The sequence below is a fragment of the Macaca mulatta genome, chromosome 4, assembly GCF_049350105.2.
Source record: "Macaca mulatta isolate MMU2019108-1 chromosome 4, T2T-MMU8v2.0, whole genome shotgun sequence".
Classification (NCBI taxonomy): Eukaryota; Metazoa; Chordata; class Mammalia; order Primates; family Cercopithecidae; genus Macaca; species Macaca mulatta.
In genome coordinates this window covers 21,278,856-21,303,668 of record NC_133409.1, presented here as the reverse complement: position 1 = coordinate 21,303,668, position 24,813 = coordinate 21,278,856, and the positions used below count along the sequence as shown (strand labels likewise).

The window sequence follows — 24,813 nt, the reverse complement described above, 5'->3', positions numbered from 1 at the left end:
TAGTAACACTTCTCTTTAAAAATCAAACTCTGCTCATCTAAATTTTTTGGTAATAGCCGAGAATCCATACCTTAAAGAAGGAAAGCCTGTGAGTTTGTGAATCCACTTTCCTACTCACGAGAAGCCCTATGAACTGACTTGAATAGACAGTAACTAACCTTATTTTAAGAAACAATAGCTTAGGTGCCTTAGAAATTCATTCAGAGGCTTATAAATCCACATTAACACAGTTCTCACATGTTTGAGTCTGGTCTACATCCATTTACGTAAGTAAAACTCCCTTTCCAGATTGATGAAATTCTTTTTGTGACAAGAAGACAAAGGAATACAACGGATTGATAAGCGTAGTCACCGGCGCAGAGTTCTCGCGCGATGTTAGGACGCTACCGCTCTGACATCACCGGTTGCCATGGTAGCACCGCGGCGAGTAAAAGAGGGGTGGCGCTAGACGTTTCGGGCAGAGTGCGGCCGCTGCGGAGACAAGGAACTCTCCCTCTACCGCCAGTCTGACTTCTACCAAAATGAGCGGCCTGGATGGGGGCAACAAGCTCCCTCTCGCCCAAACCGGCGACCTGGCTGCTCCCGACCATGCCTCAGGAGATCCGGACCTAGACCAGTGCCAAGTGCTCCATGAAGAAACCGAGGCGACACAGGTGATGGCGAACACAGGTGGGGGCAGCCTGGAGACCGCTGCGGAGGGAGGTGCATCCCGGGATCCTGTTGACTGCGGCCCCGCGCTCCGCGTCCCAGTTGCCGGGAGTCGCGGCTGTGTGGCGACCAAAGCCGGGCAGGAGGATGCTCCACCTTCTACGAAAGGTCTGGAAGCAGCCTCTGCCTCCGAGGCTGCTGATAACAGCCAGAAAAATGGCTGTCAGCTTGGAGAGCCCCGTGGCCCTGCTGGGCAGAAGGCTCTAGAAGCCTGTGGCGCAGGGGGGTTGGGGTCTCAGATGATAGCCAGGAAGAAGGCCAAGGAAGTGACGACTAAAAAGTGCGCCATGTCAGCAGCGGTGGAAAAGGAGGGAGAAGCAGGGGCGGTGATGGAGGAAAAGAAGGTAGTGCAGAAGGAAAAAAAGGTGGCAGGAGGGGTGAAAGAGGAGACACGGCCCAGGGCCCCGAAGATCAATAACTGCATGGACTCGCTGGAGGCCATCGATCAAGAGTTGTCAAACGTAAATGCCCAGGCTGACAGGGCCTTCCTTCAGCTTGAGCGCAAGTTTGGCCGTATGCGAAGACTCCACATGCAGCGCAGAAGTTTCATTATCCAAAATATCCCAGGTTTCTGGGTCACTGCCTTTCGAAACCACCCCCAGCTGTCACCTATGATCAGTGGCCAAGATGAAGACATGCTGAGGTACATGATCAATTTGGAGGTGGAGGAGCTTAAACACCCCAGAGCAGGCTGCAAATTCAAGTTCATCTTTCAGGGCAACCCCTACTTCCGAAATGAGGGGCTCGTCAAGGAATATGAGCGCAGATCCTCCGGGCGAGTGGTGTCTCTTTCCACTCCAATCCGCTGGCACCGAGGCCAAGATCCCCAGGCTCATATCCACAGAAACCGGGAAGGGAACACTATCCCTAGTTTCTTCAACTGGTTTTCAGACCACAGCCTTCTAGAATTCGACAGAATTGCAGAGATTATCAAAGGAGAACTGTGGCCCAATCCCCTACAATACTACCTGATGGGTGAAGGGCCCCGTAGAGGAATTCGAGGCCCACCAAGGCAGCCAGTGGAGAGCGCCAGATCCTTCAGGTTCCAGTCTGGTTAATCTCTGTCCTGTGAGAAGCTTCTGCACAAGTTTCCTTACCACCTCCTCTTGGACCTATGCTTGGCCAACAGCATGCAGTCTTCTGTCTGCTTTCTCTTCATACTGCGGATTATCTTTTCCTTTGGTTCTTCTAAATCTTCAGTAATCAGTTGTAAGATTATTGGCTTACCTGCCCATGCCATTCTTCCTCTGGACCTTCATGCTTTTCTGCATTGTGTTAACATGTTTCAAGTGCATGGCCTTCTACGGCTTCTATGCCAAACATGATACTATAGATGTACTGTACCATACTGCCTTTCTTTGCATGGCTTGGACCCTGTCTGTGACCGTGGTCTTCTCCCAGTTTAGGTGGTTCTGTACCACAAAGAATCTTGATACATCTTCACAAATAACTACTGGGCTTCATACTTTATGCTGGCTGTGTACCTGATACCCATGTACTTATGGTAAGCTCTTTAGGTATTACCACTGCAAGACAAAACTGATATCTTAACCCAGCCGTCAACCCAAATTGGACATTCCAGACTACCACCAACTGGATCCCAGCTGCCTTCCTGGGCTTGTGCCATCCACCCTACTGGTTATCTGGTAGAACAAGCTGGTGGCTGGTGGGTGACTGCTAGGCATGAATGAGGTAATAGATGAAAAGTGTTCCATGATATCACATTGGTGTTCCTGTACCTTTGGTTACTCTACATCATGACCAGCTACTGGTAAGTATGAAGCCTGTGCTATAGCCCAGCCCTACTTGCTCTCCCCTTCTGGTTGAACTTTGCTTAGGCCACCATTGTCTGCCTTCAGGAACTATCTGTAGACGTAGCTCCCAGGGAGCTCACAGGAACACCCCCTACCACCAGGATGGGCAGCCATATGTGACAGTGCCCAAAGCAAGGCTGGAACGCAGTCCCTTCCAGCTTAGTCTTTCTGATTGCTAGCCAACAAACCATCCTTAATCTGAGCAACTTCTTTAGGCATTTCCTCTTTTCCCCGCCTGCTCCCACTCTGAACATGACAAAGTTGCCAGAGTTGGGGCATTGAGGAAGAGATATTTCTGGAATGTGAGACTTCTTATGCCTCTGTCTCTGTGTCTCTTTCTTTCTCTCCCTCCCCCTTCCCCTCTCCCTCCCATCCCTTCTTTTCTTCCCTTTCACTCTGAAGCAGTTTTAGCTTATGAACAGAAAACAAAACTGGCAAAGCAGACTTTTTGTTTAATTTGCTCTTTCCTTGATTGTGTTCAGAGAGGAAAGGTATGATTAAATGGGTTCCAGATCTCTTATTGCCCTTATTCCTCCACCCCACTTCCTTTAGCAAGGTCTGACAATTTCAAAGGGAGACCTATACGTTGTTTAGTTATAGGCAGTGTTCTTTTAGGCAGGTTTTGACATCTTTATCTTTTACCCTATCCATTCTACCAAAACCTGTGTATTTCTTGAGCTTTTAGTTTGAGAAGCTGGAAAGAGAGAGAAGGGCCTTACAGTGATGGGTTCAGGACAGGTCCTGAACAGGATGTGAGCGAAGGCAACCAAAACTTAGCTTCACTCCACTTTTCTAAAGATGGAAATGCTTTTTCAGGCCTTGGACTGCTTGGAAATGACCCAAGGGTAGCATTTTATAGGTCATTCTTCTCCTTTGTACTACTTTGTTCCTGCCCTGATGTCCCATGTGTCTTCATCCTATTGCCTGGCTTTCTTGGCCCTCATTTTTCAGCTTCTGCATTTCCTTCCCTGCTCCTAACAAATGAAGAAGCAGGCTGCAGCCTGCATTCTGGAAGATCTCCAGCCTCCTTGTAGGGGATAAGGGGAATTTTTCCCTTTCGATTTTGAAGGCTTTGACCTAAGCCCCTTTAGGGTTGAGGAGGTCTGAACACACACAGTGGAGAGGTTAGTCTAGGTTGGGAAACTGAGTAAGTCCAGAACAGAAATGAGCGTGCTGTGGAGTGGGTTTGGAAAGGCCTACAGGAAAGACCCTGCAGGGTCAGGGGTGGGAGGGTAGGCCCCTGAGGTGCGCCCCAGGGAAGAGGAGCTGGTATTTAAATCGTATGCTTGGAGGAAGATTTTCCTTCAATTTTTCCTAAGTCCTTGAATTCACCAGTAGATTTTTGTAAACAAAACTGTAAGGGTGTTTCCTCTCGATTATCCTAGGAGTGACCTTTATATGTGTGGAAGATTAATGGTGTATGCTCCTTATGTCACTGTTTTTGAGTAAAATCTATTTCCTTTCTCCGTTTCAGCCTATGACAAAATTGATGTTTACAGGCCTGCTTTTTGCTTATAATTGACAACATGTGCAAAAATACCAAATTTGTGTCCTGTGCAGTATGAAGACTTCAGTGAATATTCATTAATGTATTAGCTTGTTCTGCTCTCTGTTCATATATGGCTCTATTCTTAGAAATATAATTTGAATGTGATCTTTCAGTAGTCTGAATATTTTACAAATTGTTGCTATGTCTTGTGAAAATAACCTCAAAAAGAAAAATATGACTCTGTTGTCTTACTTGATACTTCTTGCCCTAGTAATGTACTTGACATTTATGTTCCTAAGCAGTGTAAGTACTAGTAGAATTTCTCTGTCAAACTCAATGATGATTATTAGTACTTTTGTCTTCTCCCATGTGCTTGAAGGAAAAACAAAGTGTCACTACTGTATTTCTTGTTTTCATCAAAAAATAAAAATAAATAAAAAATTCTGTTGTCTAGGTTAATTTAAGGTTGGGAAATCATTAAAGTTATCAAATGATACCAGTAACTATCATCCTGAAAGTTAAAAAAAAAAAAAAAAAAAAAAGCAGCAGCCACCAAACCTCCTAAGATTTTTCACTTGAAAAATGGTAAATAGAAGCCCAACTACAACTGCATACTCATGAGCATTATTTTTTCTATATAACAGTGCAGTTTTTGGTGGTAATTGAAGCACCATATAGTATCACTTAAAATACTGTTTTCAGTGGAAAACTTGTCTATGCAGCATCCTTGTTCATTACATTTATATTAACTGTGCCTTCCGAGGTCTAACTCTCAATAAGCTTAAGATAGACTTTTGGAAGAATTAATTATTGTGTATTCTGAGTGCTACTTACATTATTTTCTTACACCAGTGTGTGGCTTTAAAAAGAATACCAAGAAAACATGAAATAAAATGTCTAGAGACAAATGATATCAGGTATCACAACTTTAATTACCAGTAATGATAGTTTTGCTGTATAGCAGCAATTACATGAAGTTTTATTGGATAAATACCTCTGCATTCTCTGCAGTAAGGAGGGCTTTATGGATGCTGCAAAATCTGTGAAAATGAATTGCCAAGTATTTGTAGCCATCTAAGCAAAAATTTGACAAAAATGGCCCAAAATTTCTCATTTGAGTTAGAAACTTAATTAAACATACAGTTAGATAGATGCTGACTCCTGGTGCAATTGTTACTTGCAATTTCTTGCTGCAGTATTGTTTTCTAGGGCTGGAGAACTTTAAGTATTAGAGACCTAGGTTTTCTTTTGCAAGCTCTACATCCATCTTAATCCTAAATTCCCCTAACAATGTTCATCTTACCTTTTCAGTTCAGTGACTGATTTCTGCATTGTCAACCACCTGTTTCAAGCTTTATTATACATTTTCTGTGCCTGTTCTGGATGTAATCAGAAAATGTCATTTTTCCTACACTTGGCTTATTATCTGCTTTAGTCTAACCAATAGCATTCACTCTAATAGGCTGGTGCCACTTATTTGTTACAGATTAGCATGGTTTCTGTTCCGTTTAGTCTAATAAAATTAGTCATTAAGTTACTCAATTAGGCATCTTACAGGTTTCACTTACCAACCAATTGGTTCACTGCTATAGCCCTGCTCCATTTCTTTGTATTGCTTTTTCTTCCATAATTCTAGACCCCAATTATTCTTTATGTGGACCTCCAAACCTGTTAAGAGGTTCTCCCATCCTCTGGTCACCTAAGAAGTATTATCATTTTAGTCTTCTCAGGCGATAATCTCTGTGAGTAGTGGTGACACTGCATAATTTCCTGGTCCTCACACAACATTTCCTTGGGCTTCCATTTCTGGGCATTCAGCACAAGCCAGACACTTATAAAAGGCTTCTCTGACCTTCTTATCAGGCCCTTCTCCCCATTACTCCTGGTGCTGCTGCTTTGTCTCCAGCTAACTCAAGCGTCCTTAAAAGTTTTCGTCATTAACGAACAAAAACTAAAACTCTTACCTGTATTTTTAATTTTTGAGTTCCTGTCCTATAGAATCACAATTTAAGACCTGGATATTTGATCTTGTTTCAGTGACATATTCCCTGGCTTCACAATCTCCTCAAAAGATCTGAGGTATGTCAGGCACTTCGAAGTGCAGTCTCATATTACTTTGATAAACCTTGTAACAAATTTTATTCTTTCCATTTAAATAGTTGAGAAAACAGAGGTCCAGAAAGTGGAAGTAAACTGCCTAAGATGCAAGTCTCACTGCTGAGTTTTCTGATTTCAAGCTAGCATACCTTCCACACTATCACAGCTATGGTAGTAAATTTGGCATACAAATGTTAAACCCTATTGACATGAGTATTCAGGCCTCAGTTGAAGGTTATGTTTAATCATTCATGAACAGCCTTTGACAGGAGTACATTTTATCCCTTGATTTAATACAGGATTCCATACAGTTACAGATGAACACATTTGAATTTACTTACGTAATCTTGATGTTTGCTGCACATGAATGAAATTTAACAGTTTGTTCCCTTCATCAAAGGCATTGAACATTTAATGTACCAAAAAGACATTAAATGTTATACTCACAGAATTTAGCTGCTAAGCATTGTAAAGAACTGCTGACATTTCCGTTAAATTAAAAGAATATTTTTTAATTGATTAAACTTGGTGATTGCTTTTAACACATTTAGATAGTAGTTTATTCCTTTTCTTTATTAAACTTTGTTAAGCTTTATTAAACTTTGATCTTTACAAGGAAGTAACATGACCAAAGTACCAAAAAAAGTAAAACAAACTTGTTTTTTGAAAAGTCTGTGAACAGGTACGTGGTTCAAGAAAGTAATTGTCAAGCAGTCTATGTAGTTTTCTAGTTGTCATTGTAAGTAATGACCCAACTTCTCTATAGGCCCAGATATCCCATTTCCCACTAAGTTTACTCAAAGATGAGTTTTCATCACTCATTCTCCATTTTGGTTACTTCAGCAACTGAGGGAAATTTACCAAGCAGTCAAGGTGAACATTAACCCAGAATACGAAGAAAGAGTAGGCCTGCTTACTGATGACCTTGGTGTGTGTGGCTTCCAAGAAGAGCAAATTCATTATATACTTTAGGACTCCTATGATTCTTGGATCTCTATTTTACTCTCCTAGGTAAGTTTTATATTATAGATATTTAATATATTTGGCTAAATTATGAATTACTTAAGAATAGAGACTGTGTCTTCACTTTTAATCCCTCTTATGTCCTAGAATGGCATTATTGCTAAATTGAAGTGTGGTTTTGGGCTGAGAATTTGCCCCAGTCTAGATTCAACATTGGAAGACATTATGTATCAAGTAATTAAAAGTGTGATTTTGAGGATCAAAACTGAGTTCATGTATTGCTCTCTTAGTAACAGTGTAACGTAGAGCAAGCATTGTATTTAATCACTCTGAATTTCAGTTTTCCCATCTGTACAATTTAATAATTATATGCATCTCATATGGTTGCTGTAGAGAGTAAACAAGACAATGTACATGAAGTAGCCTAGTGAGGAGTCAGCACTCATGACCACTATTTTACTATTATTTCTGAGGATAGTTCTAGAGACCAACAAGAGACACCTTTTTGAATTCATTCCATGTGAACTAGACCATGCCCAGGGATTTTCAAGGATGGCCATACGACCATACTGGGTGAATTACTTGGTATGCTGTCATGGCTTTAACAAAAGCAGTCAAGTGTATTCCAGTCTTGCACCAATCTGGGAACCAACTGTTAGGATAGTCTTCTTGTGCTCAAGAGCCTGAAAAGATGTAAGGGACTGTTACTCCAACACTGAATATTTTAAAAAGCTATCCATGTATTTCTACCATTCAGTCAAGGTTATTATACCTAGAGAGGCAGTTTGATTTTCCACTTTATGCTGATTTGTTATATAAAATAATTATATAAATTTATTTTCATTCAAACCAGTTCGCTAAAAGTGTATTTAAAGTTATTTTTGGATATGAACATTGGTGGGGAAATAATACTTGATTTCAGTTTAGAGTTTAACAAACTCAGTTGATTTTAGATTGCAATTCATGGTTCAGTTGAAGTTTTTACTACCTCAGTATTCCAAATACCAGATTCTGACAAAACATTTGGTCACTGAGTCATTCAGATCTTTCCTCTGCTGATGCGATGAACAGTGGCCAGCAAAGAAAACCTCCGCTCCCTTAAATCTATTTTTAGGTGTCCTTTAGATTATGAATGTTTGCCTGTATGCAAATATTACATGTCTTCTGCCCATTTATACAATTTTTTTGTTTCATATAACTACTTTAATATTTTCTTTTTAATTTTTTTGGTGCCACATTTGGATGATTATTTTTAATCTTCATATCCAATCAGAAACACTGGCACTTTTTAGAAACAATGAAATACAAATTTAAAAAACCAAATTATAGTCTTGCTAATTATAGAAAAAAACATTCATTAGAAGAAATACTGACTGCTAGAAAGGAAGGAAACTTAGAAATAAACTAAACCTCTCCTTTTATAAGATGGAAAAAACCGAAGCCAAATTTGGTGGTAACTTGTTCAGGGTCTTTAGGTAGAATGCTAAAGGGGCGCGTAGAACTTCTGACAACCGAATTCTGCCTCCCGAACCCCCGCCACTACTCAGTGGCCCAAAAAGTGCAATTATTTCTTATTTTGGAGTTCTCATTTTTCATATTAACAGTAGTTTATAAGTATTTAAAGATGTATTATTTGCCATTTACAGAATAAACATGGATAAGGAAAAATAGCTTTATTTTTAAAAGAAATCAATTTTCTATTTAAAGCATATATGAGATAGCATCTTTCATGTAGTCCTAAGCTTATTTATGCTCATTGTAATATTCCAATGACATTCTGGACATAAACTTCAAGTATATCACTATATACTTACTGTTAAATATCAAAGAAAGCTACTGACTGTGAGGGAAAAATTTTAGTAATTTTTTTTTTTTTTTTTTAACCTACCCTGAGATAACTCATCCCACAGTATATCTGGGATTTAGCTGAACATTTCCAAATTTCAACAAAATTTTTTTCTTTCCAATGCATGCATTGATATGCTCAATTCTCCACTACAATCCAGGTAAAATAATGATAGTGTTTGAAAACCAGATAGTGAAAACCAGTATGTTTTCTAATACTGCCCATGATAGACAGAGTGAAATCACAGCTTAAAGAGTAGCCAGGAACCTATACTGCAAACATTTGGCTTCAAGTATCTTGCAACAAATAGCTACTAATATGACTATACATAGCACATAGAACACCACAGTCCTGGACTGTAGTATGCCTGTAAAACCCCTTAAAGCATTTTTTCTCAAACTTTTTGTTCTTTATTACCCTCCTTCCCAATTACAGAAATTAAATTCAAATTAAATTAAATAGTTTCAACTACAAATTTCTTCCCAATGAGAGGAATTAATACTGAGGAATAAGATTTTGTTGGATAGGGTGATTTTGGAAGTCCTAGGGCATATAAAAGGTAACAATGTTCAGCTATATTTAGCCAGACCAATTAAGCCAAGTCTCTGGAGGATATGTTCTAGTTCGGTGGGTCTCAAACTGTAGTGTAAATTAGAATCACCTGATGGGCTTGTTAAACCACAGATTGGTAGGCCCCACTCTCAGAGCTTCTGATTCAACAGGTTTTGGGTGGGGCCTGCAATGTGCATTATCAAGTTCTCAGGTAATGCTCTGCTATTAGTCTATGGATCACACTTTGAGAACCACTGAACTAGGCATATGTGTAAGAGTGACTGTGTGTGGGAGTGTGTGTCCCCAGGTGAATTCTAATCACAAAACTATTGTATAGAAAATATCAATAAGGTTCTAAGTTTTAGGATACTAAGATTTTAATATAATAAGAGTTGTTAAACATCAAGATGATTTATAGAAAGGAGACCTATGGGCAAATATCAACTTCTTGGTCAATAAAACTCGTTCCTTAAAGTCTTTTACAGTATTTTTTGATTTTTTTTTTTTTTTTTTTTTACTGCATATATGGGTCTTCACTTCATTTTCCAATAAAGACAACTTATTTGGATATCAGTGTCTCATCGCTTGTTAAGACCAGTGGAGGATTTGGATAGTAGCCAGCTGTTTTTGAATTGCTTGAAGAGAATCTTGTAAATTTGTAGTCCAGAGGTAATTCTGGGGAGGAAAAAAAAGTTTAATTATTGCACAGGCCTCTGAATGCCTTTCATAAACAAATCAAAACTTGATATTCACTGATAGTAAAACTTATTTTTGAAACCTGTAAAATTTTAACATTTCTTTTGCTCCTTCAGTAGGTCTCTGTGTAGCTATTATTATAAGGTTAAAAATGTGTATAAACCATTCACCATTGTAACATATATATGGCTAATAAATACAAACTTTTACAACAGCTATAAAAAAGGCTTCTAGGCATTTAAATGTGAACGAGATAACCATGTCTAACAGAATATCCACAAATACAGAAACATTACTTGAATATAAGGTTTTAAGAGGCAAAAGGGATGTACTAAGTTATTTTTCACTTCCTATCTCATTTAAAACAATTTAATTTTATTCTTTCTCCCATATTACAGAAAAGGTCTATCAAAGGTCACTTAGGATGAAGAGTTAGATATCTTTCCCTATACAATTTATAATAATGCTTAAGGCAAATCACATTTAGAGATATCTCAAATCATCCCCAGAGCTCTAACTAGTGAGTTTAATTTTAATACTCTGCACAGAAGTTAATACAAAAATATGAAAGCTTATCTGAATAAAAATTTAAAAAAAAATCTCCCAGGCCCTCCTCAGAGGATCATGTAACTGGTGAATGAGACCTAATAATCTTCTTCATGGTCCCAGGAAGAAGGTTACTAAGAATAATCCTCAAATGCTTAGCTAACTAAGAATTTTAATACATACAACATGGCAACTTTCTTCAATTGAAGGAAGAAGAATCTGAAGTTCAAAAAAATTAACTAGACTTCTAACTTCAACTAGAAAAGCTGGATAAAATACAAACATGAGACTGAAGTCACCAGAGAGCTAAAGAGGCAACCAAGACTTAAGATACAATTCCTGGGAAGGAGGAACCAGCGGAGAGAGGAGCTAGCACTAAGCTTCAGCTTTTCTCCTCTGGTGCTGGGATTCTGGCTGGTGGTAGGGGTTACTATAAGCAGCAGAAAAACCAGTAGAGATTTTGGCAGTCTTGCCAGGCTGCAGAGACAAACATTGAGGGGCTAGGACCACTGTAAAGGAAGGGTTAGAGAACTGGACTCTGCCGGTTTTCTCCTCAAACCCTTTGCCAAATGCTGAAGGAAACTTGGAAACGAAGAATCCAAGCGGAAAAGCATAGGCCTGTATAAAGGAGAGTGGATGTTTTCTTTCTTAGGCATTTTCTTGGTATTGTGAAAATGGAGAGACTAAGCTCTGACTTGAGAGAGGACAGGGGACTTTGTGAGTATCTTAGACTGGCAGTTATATATTTCTGAGAACTAAGAGTTTGTATTTATGAAGTGATGTCTCTCATGCTAATCATTTTTCCCCTTAATATCTACTGTGTTTCATATTAATGCAGTTACTCTCTCTTTTGGTTACTGTTAGCATGGTATTATTTCATCCATCTTTTGATATTTAAACTTTCTGAATCCTTATGTCTTAGCTATATCTCTTATAAACAACCTTGCACTTTGGGAGGCCGAGGTGGGCAGATCACGAGGTCAGGAGATGGAGACCATCCTGGCTAACATGGTAAAACCCCATCTCTACTAAGTGCAAGGATTACAGGTGTGAGCCACAGTGCCCGGCTGAGTATTGTTATTTTTTAAAAATCAGCTATTAATTGGAGTATTTGGTCACATATATTTAATGTAATTACTTCAGGTTTAAATTAAACATTTTACTAAATGCTTTCCATTTGTCTTGCTGATTCTTAATATTCTCTCATCCCCTTTGTTTTCTTTTAGATTCTTAAATTATTTTACATAGTAGGTTGGTATATGTATATCATCACAATTCTTTTGACAGTTATTTTAGAGATTACAACATGCATTTCCGACATCAATATTGAACATAGTCTTATCCTTAATTGTTTAATTCTAGCATGTTAGAACATGTTAATTTTTGCTGCCCCACTCTGGCATATACATGCCATTGTTGTCAGGCATTTTAATTCTCTATTTATGTAAATCCCATGGGACTTTAATTTTTATTGTTTCAAACACTAAGCATTCATTTTTAATTCATACACTTATACCATATACTTATATCACATACATTCTTCTTGCATTTCCAGTCTTCCAACATGAATTATTTTTAATTGTACCTGGAGAACAATAATCTTTATTTCCTCTAGTACAGGTTTCTGGATATACATTTTCTTTATTATTCTGTCTCAAAATATTTTACTTTTTTTTGTTATTTTTGAGACAGAGTCTTGCTCTGTTACCTAGGCTGGAGTGCAGTGGTGTGATCCCAGCTCATTGCAACTTCTGCCTCGCAGCTTCAAGCAATTCTCCTGCCTCAACCTCCTGAGAAGCTGGGATTACAGGCACCCACCACCACACCTGGCTAATTTCTGTATTTTTAGTGGAGACGGGGTTTCACCATGTTGGCCAGACTGGTCTCAAACTCCTGACCTCAGATGTATCGATCCACCCGCCCGCCTTGGCCTCCCAAAGTGCTGGGATTACAGGCATAAGCCACCAAGCCCAGCCAATATTTTACTTTTATTCTTTAAAAAGTTTACTGGGTATAGAATTCCATCAAGATTCACAGGATTTTCTTTCAGCAATTTAAAGTCATCATTCTATTGTCTTTGACTCTTCTCTGTTTCTGATAAGTCAGATGTCAATCTGTTATTTAATCTATATTTATACTCTTGATTGCTTTTAATATTTAATTATCTTTGGCATTTAGCAGTTAACTCTGAATTTCTTTTTATTCATTTTGTTTCATTTCTTTGGGCTTCTTAAACCTTTGGCTTATTTTTTTCCCATCACTTTTCTCTCATCTCCCTTATTCTCTCATCTCCTGGGACTCCAATCACAGATGACCCTCAGTATCTGCAGGGCACCCCTGTGATACCAAAACCTGCGCATGCTCAAGTCAAAAAATGGCATAATATTTGCATTAAACCTACATACATCTTCCTGTATACTTTAATTCATCACTAGATTACTTATATCGAATACGATGTAAATGCTATGTAAATAGTTATACTGTATTTTTAAAAATTTGTAACATTTTAAATTGTTGTATTATGTTTTATTGTTTTTTTCCTCTGAATAATTTTTATCCACAGCTGGTTGAATCTGAAAATGTGAAACCCGAGAATACAGAAGGCTGGCCATATAGAAACCTTACTCCTTCTCACTATATCTTTTATGTCTCAGTCTCTCTTCTGTACCTTTTATGATTTTTCTCTTACTGTTTCATTCCAAATATGTTCTTTTGACCTAATTTCCAGTGCACTAAGTGACTTTTCATCTCTGTCTAATTTGCTATTAAATCCACCTGTTAAGTTCTTAATTTCATTTTTTAAATATTTAAATTCTGCAATCTCCATTCTTTTTATATCACAGTTTATACCATAGTTTTTGTCTCTACCAAATTTCTCATTCCTTCCGTTTCTGTATTTGACTATAATAAGCATGGTTATTTCTGTTAGTGTGGTCTCATATCTTTATGTGCCTGGCTATTTTTCATTATGTGCTGAATTTTATATGAATTGTTTTTAGAAATAATTTGAGTCCTAGAATGATGTTATCCTCCTCAAAAGAGAATCTATATTTGTTTCTACTAATATATTGGGGCACTACTAATTTGGAATCTCCTCAATCCAATTTTAGGTATTCAGCTGATTTCAAGCTGAGTTTTAGTTCCTGTGAAAATGGAGATTTCTTCTCAATTCATCCTTATTCTAAAGTAAAGCACTTCAGGGCCTCAACATAGATTGAGGGAGTTCACCAGACCCACTCCTCCTCAGGCAGGCCCTCTCCTCCAGTTCCTATTCCTTTAGATTCATGAAGTTACTGAAAGGCCCACTCACCCTCTGTGGTGCCCTCTCCAGAATCAGCAAACACCCAGAGGGAAAAGTAGCCTCAAATGCGAGGTTCACCTTACTGGGCCTCCTCAGCTTGTCCTGGTAACTCTTCCCTAAATTTATAATATGCCTCCAAGCTGAATTAAAAAAAAAATAAATTGTCGAGCTTTTGTAGTTGCCTCCCACAGAAGTGCTGGTCCTAATTACCTAGGTTCCATATCTAGAAGATGTTTTCCCCAAAGATAAATCAATGTTGTGGGAAGATTTCTTTTTCTTAAAGACAAGAATTCTAGTACTGGTCATTGTTGTCTAGTAACAGATGAAGCTTTATAGGTATGTTCCCCCTTACCTGCAATTGCTTCAATACTTGGAATTGCAATAGTGCTGTAAGTACTGATTCTCTTACAAGACCATGTATAAACCAAGGAGTCTTCTGTGTTTTCCAGTCCCCAAACTGAATCAATAAAAAAAGAGCCCCATTTTTTAGATGAAGTATTTAAAGGCTTTGCTTTTGGTCCCTGAAACAAGAGAACAGAATAATTAAAATGGTGATTAACTAATGTTCAATCTCATAACTTTTTTGTCTATGAAGTAAATAAAACCTTTGAAACCCTGTAGGAATCTACAAATAGGCTTTGGGCACACATTAAGTTTTTGGAACAGGAATAATATTTCCTCCTTATTATGAAGTATCCTTTATTTTAAACAGAAACTAGCTTTTTATATGGTCAGTTAGTTATTATCTGAAAACTAGCCCAAACAGAGCAACCTAGAGAGAGAATTTTTTTCCCTACAATAAAAATAACTCTGTAATTCTATTATGATGATGATGATGTCTAAAGGGTAGTTAAAAAACAACTTGGTCTAATTTTCTTATTTAGTATTTATTTTTTAAAAAGGAATGAGGACAGGATTATTATTTATTGCTTTCAGTATAAATAGAACATGAAGTCAATAAAATTGGTACAAAGTTTCAAATTATTAGTCTTTTTTTTTTTTTTTTAACATGATGGCATTCAGCCTGACCAGGACAATTTTGGAGTCAAGTAGTATAAAGATACTTTAGCTTTCAAACATAAATATTTTTCTTTCAAGGAAAGAGATGCAGGGAACCCTAACCTCATATTTTCCTTTCTTCTCTAGAGGCTCTGACTCCTCAGGCCTCTGACTCCTTGCGCCTTCATCCCCTCTGAGTTCTTCCAGGATGAGGACTGTCTCCCAATTACTATAGTGACGAGCTGGGAAAATGTCTGAATGCATGCTGTCACCAAAATAAACAACCTGTAAGACAGATAGCAGATGCTGTTTGAGGCATAGAATTGTGAAAGAGAGTGGCATGCATTTCATATAAAGAAGAAGAAAATTTCTCAACAGGCATCAGAGTATGACAATCAAAAACTGCATAAACAGCTTAAACGTCTTTAATAACCTCACAGGTGACCATCAACTTGTCTCATTTGATTCACAGGGTGCCAGATTTGTCTTAAGAAGTTATACAACACATTCACAGGTGGAAGAGAGCATAAGGTGAAATAAGTGATTTTATTCAATTTTCCTAAAGAAGAGAACCTATATGTTTACATAGATGTTTACAATTACTAATAAAATGGCCCCTGCAGTTGAAGGGCTGGTGAGGTATTAGAGACAACTTGTGGATTAGAGATTATTAAAAGTGCAAATCACAACCACTTTTCAAGAGAGTTTCTGGGCCCAACTTCAGATTGGTTGAAACAGAATCTGTGAGAGTGGGGCTACGCATGTTGAAGCTGGAAGGTTCCCTAGGTAGTCTGAGGCAAAACTCCATTGACTGAGTCCATACCTCTCAATTTTCAGATATGAAAACAGAGTTAAGGGATATGAGAATCAGCATCTGCAAGTCAGACTGCTCCATCCATTAACCCTCAGGAGTCCCCAGGGGACTGTGGCATGGTGACAGCCAATGGAGCAGGGCTCTGTTACCCCATGATCTCTCAGCTCACAGAAATTCTGGTAAATATTTTCTTAGAAGAAAGGGTTCTGCTGTTAGAAATGCACCAGTGTCCAACATCAACAACGTGATCATGCTGTCAAAAACAAGTGTATCTTTAAGCTAGTCTGTAGCATAATTTCAGTTGTTTGTTTTATATATGAAAACTTTTTGGATGGATTGTTATCAGGATTAACATTCCACAGGCATCCTACACACTCATACACCCCCTAAATCTGTGGTGCCCTGCCTGGAATCCTTGCTCTTCTCTATCACAGATAGACAGCCTGTCTACACTGACAAAGGAAAGGCTTATTTAAGCAGAAGAATTAGGAGAGGTTTGGCAGTTCACAACTGCTTATGTCTGCAAGTGGGCGCTGAGGGCTTCTCCTCAACTGGAAAATACCTTGGGTTCAGGTTTGCCAGTCATTTTCTTCAGAAGTTCATAGAGGTGGACAGCGTTCCCTTGGGAGTACCAGCCAGGTTTATCCAGAGATGGCAGTGCCTCCTGCTCCTCATCATTCTCTGAAAATACAGTTTGACAATCATATACTTTTTAATCAAGTGAGAGTAGCCAGCTGGGCAGACCACACTTAGGGCATGGCTGCAGGACATGTACAAACAAGAACCTTGTGGGGAAAGGAGCTGACATTCAGTGGTACCTACATATTATAAGGCCCTTAAAGGTATATACTTTTTAATCCTATGGCCTTCTTAATTGGGGAAAATAAAGTTCCGGGAAGTTATTTTGCCCAGGATCTCAATGCTGGTAAGTGATTTATTCGGTGATTAGATAGACATCTGCTTGACATCAGGCCCCTACTACTACAAAATGGTTTACCAAATAAACAACACAATGAAAGTCATTAGGTGTTAATTTTTTAGAATTGAGGGTGAGGGAGATAAGTTTTTAATTAGTAGTCTATCATATTCAGATGTAAATTTTGCACCCTTGATGCCTCAAATGCTTTACCCTAGTACCAGCTTGGGGTGGGTGGGGAATGAAAGGACTATCTGATGCCAAAGCACAAGTTTGTGGACCATTCCAAGTTGTCCTCTCCCAGCACATTACCTTCCCACTCCTGTTAAAGTAGGGCTGGTGAAAGAGTCTGCCTCTCTGAATTTTGCCCACTATTCTATTACTTGTACACGAGCTGAAAAGCTGAAGAGAATCCGCCTACCAGCACGATGATAAAGGAAGACTGGGTAAGGTTTTACGAAATAACATGACATATCAGCAGAGACTTTGGTAGCTGTTGATACAGCTTTGCAAACTGTATGGAAAAAAATAACCTCCTTTTTCTCCCATCAATTATATGATTTCTGATTTTAAACAGGTTTATTCTCCCCACTTTTTTGGTCCTCTCTGCTGTGCCACTAAGAAGAATCTTGTAAGATACAATCCTATGTTGGATACAGAGGTTGTGTGTATACAGAAGCTTATGTAATTAGAAGGGTCCTCTTTAAGAGAACAAATACAGTATTAATACAAAATTACCATGGTCCCTGATAGGATTTGGAAGAGATAAATGAGGGGGTCTTAAAGCTTAAGCTGCATTGGCTTTGTTGTACATCAGCCCTGAAGTAGGACAGGGAGAAAACAAAGGGTTTAGAAAGGAGGCAAAGATGGGTAAGTCAGTCATTAAAAATACATCTCTGGCAATATTAGTGCCTTTAACTAAAATCGAATTTTCCCTAAAGAAACTATATGTAAAAGTCACAGACAACAACATTAAATCTCTGCTTAGTTTATAACATAAAACATCTTGAATCTGGTACTAGAGAATTTAAGATTTACAAATTAAAGATTGGTCATTATAACTGAAATGAAATATAATTTATTAATTCTACTACAAAATGAGTCAAATGTATCACAATATTAAGGTGCATTTCTGCATAACCTCAGATATTTTAAACACAATTCTAAAACTACATTTATAGATAATTAAAGCCAAATCATAGCAACTAGCAGCTTATGTTCAATAAATATTTATGCTATCCTGCTGCCATTTCAGCAGCCATTTTAAAATTCTTCTGCAAAATTAAATGAAAATCCCACTATTCTTTAAAGAAAGAATAGATAGGAAGCCAAAATCATGTACTAGCCTAACAATAAAAGGGTCTAAGAAGATTCAGCATATTCCTGGAGAAACACAGTAAAAAGTGATCACTTCTGATGTCTATTTATTTACTGAAATGTCTTACTATGCAAGTAATGTGGATTTGATGGCAATTGGAAAATGAATAATTTACAGCAATATTTCTGAAAAGACTCAGTTGATATGTAGATGCCTACTTTGCAAGGATAATGGGAAGATAATCTTTCTACTACTTATGAAAAAAATTTTAAAAATCCATAGTATCATAATTTCTTAAATGTTGAGACTCAGTTATCTAATAGGAAACAAAAAACCCCAAATCAAGTCAAAACAAAAAATTCACTTTATACAAACATTACCTCCCCTCCCTGTTTCCAGCCCCTATACTGGAGGCTGCCTTAACGAATAATTAATCTACAAGGGCAGCTGAAGCTGAGGGTTTTGGCAGAGCCTTCACAGCTAGGAAGCTGCAAGACTCAGAGAAGTATTAATTCCTGCAGTAGAGAGCCTGTTCGGACTGTGAAAGCCACAGAACTGAGGTGAAAGCTGTACAGTGCAGATGAACAAACTCAGGGAAGTTTCAAGCACAGTGTTTATAAACCCAAATAAACATTTTTTACATTATTTAGATAGGGCACTGTACTTCTTTATAAGGTCAATTGAAAATAGTTACATAAATCTCTATTTTTACATAATATTTTAAAATGTACGCTGGGCAGGGTGGCTCACACCTGTAATCCCAACACTCTGGGAGTCTGAGGCAGGCAGACTGCTTGAGTCCATGAGTTCAAGACCAACCTGGTCAGCATGGTGAAACCACAGTCTCTTCAAAAAATACACAAATTCACTGGGTATAGGGTTGCACACCTGTAGTCCCAGCTACTTGGGAGGTTGAGGTGGGAGGATAGCTTGAGCCCAGAGAAAGAGGTTTCAGTGAGCCGAGATCACGTCACCACACTCCCCGCTGGATGACAGAAGTAGACCCTGTCTAAAAACAACCCCCACCCCAACCCAAAAAACAGTGTCCTGCAAAGAGTACAATGAGGATATTGATTTTAAAAAGTTTAATTAAAAATATGTTAGGGCCGGGCGCGGTGGCTCAAGCCTGTAATCCCAGCACTTTGGGAGGCCGAGACGGGCGGATCACGAGGTCAGGAGATCGAGACCATCCTGGGTAACACGGTGAAACGCCGTCTCTACTAAAAATACAAAAAAACTAGCCGGGCGAGGTGGCGGGCGCCTGTAGTCCCAGCTACTCGGGAGGCTGAGGCAGGAGAATGGCGTGAACCCGGGAGGCGGAGCTTGCAGTGAGCCGAGATCCAGCCACTGCACTCCAGCCTGGGCGACAGAGCGAGACTCCGTCTCAAAAAAAAAAAAAAAAAAAATGTTAGAAGGGCCAGGCACGGTGGCTCACGCCTGTAATCCCAGCACTTTGGGAGGCTGAGGCAGGTGGATCATGAGGTCAGGAGTTCAAGACCAGCCTGGCCAGAATGGTGAAACCCTGTCCCTACTAAAAATACAAAAAATTAGCCGGGCATGGTGGCGTGTGCCTGTAGTCCCAGCTACTCGGGAGGCTGAAGCAGGAGAACTGCTTGAACCCGGAAGGTGGAGATTGCAGTGAGCTGAGATAGCGCCACTGGACTTCAGCCTGGGTGATAAACGAGATTCTGTCTCAAACAAAAACAAAAACAAAAAAAGTTAGAAGATATAGAAAGATAATGTTAGAAGATATAGAAAAAAATGAAGACAAAGGGGATAGATGGTGATGATAATTTGCTTCCACAGTTTTAAAATGGGGCTAAAAACAATGCTTACCTCACAGAGTGGTTGTATAAATAAATTAATGCAGATAAAAATAGAGCACATGGAAAAATGTCTGCCACGAAGTAAGTGTTTAAGAAGTCTTAGCTATAATCCCTTCAATTTACAGGTGAATAAACTGATATCTGAAAAAGTTAAGAAATCTGCCCAAAGTCACTGAAATGTTATAATAAGAGCCAGGACAAGAATGCACTTTGCCTCCTTATTCCAAAGAATTTCAAATTAGGGCTAGAAGACAAAGTAAGATGATACTCCCAGAGAGCATTTCTGAATTTGGATTCCTGGACCTGAATGTGTCCCATGGTATTGCCACAAACAGGAAACAACTATAGCACAGAATAAACCTTTATCTGTTATCCCTGAGAACACCCGCAAACTAACAATTCTCACTTAGGATGGAGCCTCAGCCAACTCCCTATGACATCTTTATATAAGGCCCAAATTTAGTGCTGTTACAATCTTCCATTTATATTGAAAATAGGTCAGCAATGAATGAAGAAAAGAAGGAGGGCTTTAGAATGCCCTTTGAACTGAATTCAAATATCTCGTGAAAAAGCAAACCTGTATTATTTTCCTAAAATTCCACTGTCTCAGCTTTAATTTAAAGCAGTCTTAACAGTTAGGTAAAATGTATTAATTGAAAACATTTTTCTATAAAAATATATTATTAGGACAATTTTCTATACCAAAGTTCTACAAGATATACAAATTATTCCTCAAATCCTTTAACTTAATCGCTAATAGATGTTTGGGTTATAAAATAACTATAAAGGAGAAAAGTCATAGGAGAACAAAGCTCAAACCCTTTCTTTCAGCCTACAAACTACCAAAAAACTGACCTAATGAAGTTAAGAAACAAATGAAGTTGGATAAAGACATGGAGGAGCAATCAATTTAGGCAAATAAATAAAACTAAAGCTGTCTTAGAAACTGTAATTTATTCCTAAATATAGCTATGTTTTACTACAATGAAGTAAATCTTTTTATTTTCTTATTGTAAGAACATACGGACAAGATGAGTTTAAAAAACAGTAAAGTTTTTGACAGTACAACAGTTACAAAGTAGATATGGGACAATGATACAGTCAAGGCTAGACTGACAATCTTGAATAAAGCTAAGCCAAACTTACCACAGAGAGCAGAACCTGTGATAAGTTTTGTAGGCCAGAATCTCTAACCTCAACTCACAGTGACTGCTGCCTCTCCTAAACTCCCAAAGCGCTTGGTGTCATTACTTTATTAATGTTTAAAAATATGTATTTATGAGATTTTTTCTGAATCAGTAATATATTTACATATTTTTAAAAAGTCTTATTTTTGAACGCTATCTGGTATGCACTCACCTTTTCTGCAAAAGGCAGTCACTCTTTTATGCACATAAAAGCAAATACGAATATGAGCATATTCCTTTCCTCCATGTTTTTACACATTTGTTGAGACATAACCAACATACAATAAATTGAATGTATTTAAAGCATACAATTTGATGAGTTTCAGTATATATATATATACCTGCTATGGCCTGAATTATGTTCCTCCCCGAATCATAAGTTAAAATAATAACCCCTAGTATATCAGAATGTGACTATTTAGAGATGGAGCCTTTAAAGGCTGGATTAAATTAAAATGAGACTCTCAGGGTGGACCTAATCCAATACGGTCTCCTTATAAGAAGATGAGATTAGGACACAGATAGACACAGAAGAAAGACTATGTGAAGACACAGGGAGAAAACAACCATCTACAAACCAAGAAGAGAGGGGCCTTAGAAGAAACCAATCCTGCTACAACCTGGCTTCAGACTTCACAGCCTGCAGAACTGCAAAGAAATAAAATACATTGTTCAAGCTATCTAGTTTGTGGTATCTTGTTATGGTAGCTCTAGCAAACTAATATAATACTAATAATTTTAAAATACTTTTAAATGCTAATATTAGAATAATCTGCATGAGGCTCTGCAACTTGCTATTTTTAAACTATTTTATAGCTAGCACAGTGTCATCTACCTCCTTTTAAAATATGTGCATTTCATTCTATTTTATACATGTTCTATTATTTATTTATTAATAATAGTCCTCTATAGATAGACATGTGGGTTGTTGCCACTGTTTTTCTGTTACAAGTAAAAAGTCACAAACATGAGTGGATCTGCACAGCCTGGTGGAGTCAAACAGAATCTGAGCTAGAAATACAATTCATTTTCTTTCTCGTCTCATTCTTCGTTTTTACTATATTTCACAGACTGTTTTAGTCAGTCGGGGTATAGCAGTGAATGAGATGGCCCAAGTCTCTGCCCTGAGCATACTTAGGGTCTCTTCTCTAAGGATGCTTATATTCTGGTGGCAACCTCTGACTTGTTAGAGGTTACTAAATAATGAATTATGATTAAAATATATTTACAATTTTTATTTCTAGGATTCCTTTCTGTATATATGTAAATTTGACTAAACAGTTCATTTTTACTTTTATAAATCCCTTCCTCAATTCTGGGCTAGACTTTTTTTTCTCCAGTTGTACATTTTCATATATACATTGTCTGTTTCTTAGCATGGACAGGTAAGACATTTTTCAAGTAAAAGGTCTCATAAAATGCCTGTGTTGGGGGCTATAACAGGAAAATTATACTAGTAAAGAAAAAGTGTGATTCTTACCCTTATCTACTTTGGTTTGTGCGGGGGTGTGTGTGTGTGTGTGTTTACCATTCATTCATAGTTCTTGTTTTTTCCCTTTGAAATGGAGTTTCGCTCTTATTGTCCAGGCTGGAGTGCAATGGCGCCATCTCAGCTCACTGCAACCTCTGCCTCCTGGGTTTGAGCGATTTTCCTGCCTCAGCCTCCCGAGCAGCTGGAATTACAGGCACCCGCCACCATGCCCAGCTAATTTTTTGTATGTTTAGTAGAGATGGAGCTGACTAGTTCGCTGATGGATTCAGCCTCTTTCATTCTGGGAGCTTTTAATGTTGCTGGAATTGTGCTAAAGACAGAAAGATTCCTGCACACAGCTGCACCCCTCAGCACTAATATCCAGTGACAAAGTTCATCAGACAATTTCCCAACTGTAGCCAAGTGAAAACACTAAACAATACAGAGAAAGAAACAGCTCTGACTGGAGCTGCAGAAGGAAGGTATTGCAAAGAAAATGTGATTTGTATGTTTGACCTTAAATAAGAGGTAGGAAGTCACCAGAGAGGAAAGGGAGAAGGCATTCTACACATATCTATGCCACTCAAAGTGTGGTCTTCCAACCAGTAGCGTCTGCTTCACCAGACAAGTTATTCAGAAATGCAGAATGTAAGGTTTCACCAGGGCCTCTGAATCAGAATCTCCATTTTAACAAGATCTCTAGGTGATTCATGTGCACATTAAAGTCTGAGAAACACTGATGTTGACAGAATAGTGAGAACAAAAACTTGATATAAGAATAAAAGGCAATCATTTCAGTAGGAGTAAAGAAGAATACTTTTATGGAGTAAGTTAAGGAGGATGGAAAGGTAATTTAGGAACCAGATTGTACAATTAGCCTTAGGATGCTACAAGGAATGGAAGCCAATGAGATACTGTGTGCATGTGATTAAATATATTTGTGCCTAAGTAATTAAAAAAGATGTGGGAAATTTTAAAGAACTCAAAAATAGAAGTCTGTGCTAATGAAAAGTGTCTGAAAAGAGGTTAGGGAGGGGTTAGATAGCCTAGTGGAAAGGAGGACAGAGATGATTTTCCAGGTATATTAAGCAGGATTTAATGCATAGCATACTGGAGGTAAAAGGGTGAAGACAACGGAGGTTATCAGCTGGAGAATTCTAATAGATGGTTAGGTAAGGAAGACACACAAGGTGACCAGCATGTTTGGTTGTTTGTGGTTTCTAGGCGGAAGGAGAATCTCAAGCTTGATTTCAGAACACTGAGTGGAGCTGCCTAGTGTGGACGAGGAACTGCGTATGAGACTCAGGAAAACAGGTCTCAGGGAAAGAATTGGGAGTCAGAGTCAGTGTACTGGTGACAGCTAAGGCCGAGAGACAGAGAGAGAGAGAAGAGAAAAGAGAGAGAAGAGAGAGAGTTGGATCATGATTCTCTCAATGGCGGGCAGGGGCAGGAACTGAGCTAAGCAGTATTGGCGACTCTGCAGTGAACAAGGCAGACACGTTCCCTCTCCAATAATAATTTAATCTTGCAAGACAGAGATTCCCCGTATCCCCGCCCTCAGCACTGGCGAGGATCTGGTGACGCAGTGATAGAGAAAAGAGAGGAAGAAGATTTTGCTTGGAAGCCGCTTCTCCCCTCCATACATCTTAAGCACTGTCAGGAATCAGACTGGCGGGAAGAGCTCAGTCCTGGTATCAGCAGCTTCGCCCCTGTTACCATGACAACCGCTGACGTCAAACCTGTGCAACTCGCTAAGGCCATGCTGTGTTTCGTGATTGGCTCGCTGTGCCTTCCATCCCAGCAAGCTCAATTGTATTAACTCTACTTTAACCATTTGGAGCAATGACTTAAATATTGTGCCATTTCACACAAGGGATGATACGGGCAGTGGTGGCAATGTAGTAAGGACAAACCTGAGCAAACGGAAGTACAACTTAAAAGGGAGGGAAGGAATGAGGATGACTGATTTTTTTACGTTAGTGCAAAAGTAATTGTGGTTTTTGCTTACTAGCTTGGTTAAGGTCTGTGCTTGGAAAAGTAGCTAAAATGTAATTATGGAATATGGGAAGAGCGGCATGCTAAAATGGGATGGGGATTTAATGAGCTGTTGCAAGCATATCAAGTTTCCTGCGACTCTGGGGCTGTGGGATGTGAAGATTTTAGAAGACAGATAGAAATAGGCTTCTGAAGGTCAGAGAAATGTGAAGCCCAGAGATAAGGAAATGTCAACTATCAGTATACAGATGATAGTTAAAACCTTCCCAGTGGCA

General features: G+C 38.6%; 2 protein-coding genes across 3 annotated transcripts in view; one reads left to right on the top strand and one right to left on the bottom strand.

Annotated features, from left to right (window-relative positions):
- The first annotated feature begins 399 nt into the window (after positions 1 to 399).
- Positions 400 to 4,455, top strand: TSPYL4 (TSPY like 4). Its single transcript, NM_001194874.2, is given in 1 exon segment — positions 400 to 4,455. A coding segment is annotated over 1 exon segment (1,245 nt). The 5' UTR covers positions 400 to 521; the 3' UTR covers positions 1,767 to 4,455.
- Positions 4,456 to 9,499: 5,044 nt separating this feature from the next.
- The window catches only part of NT5DC1 (5'-nucleotidase domain containing 1), a 147,230-nt gene continuing 131,916 nt past the window's right edge, over positions 9,500 to 24,813 (bottom strand). The window contains 4 exon segments of one of the 2 annotated variants that reach the window (NM_001261622.1): positions 9,500 to 10,144; positions 14,365 to 14,533; positions 15,135 to 15,296; positions 16,388 to 16,506. In NM_001261622.1, the coding sequence (NP_001248551.1) occupies positions 10,029 to 10,144; positions 14,365 to 14,533; positions 15,135 to 15,296; positions 16,388 to 16,506 (566 nt within the window). In that variant the 3' untranslated portion in view covers positions 9,500 to 10,028. 2 annotated transcript variants of the gene reach the window in all.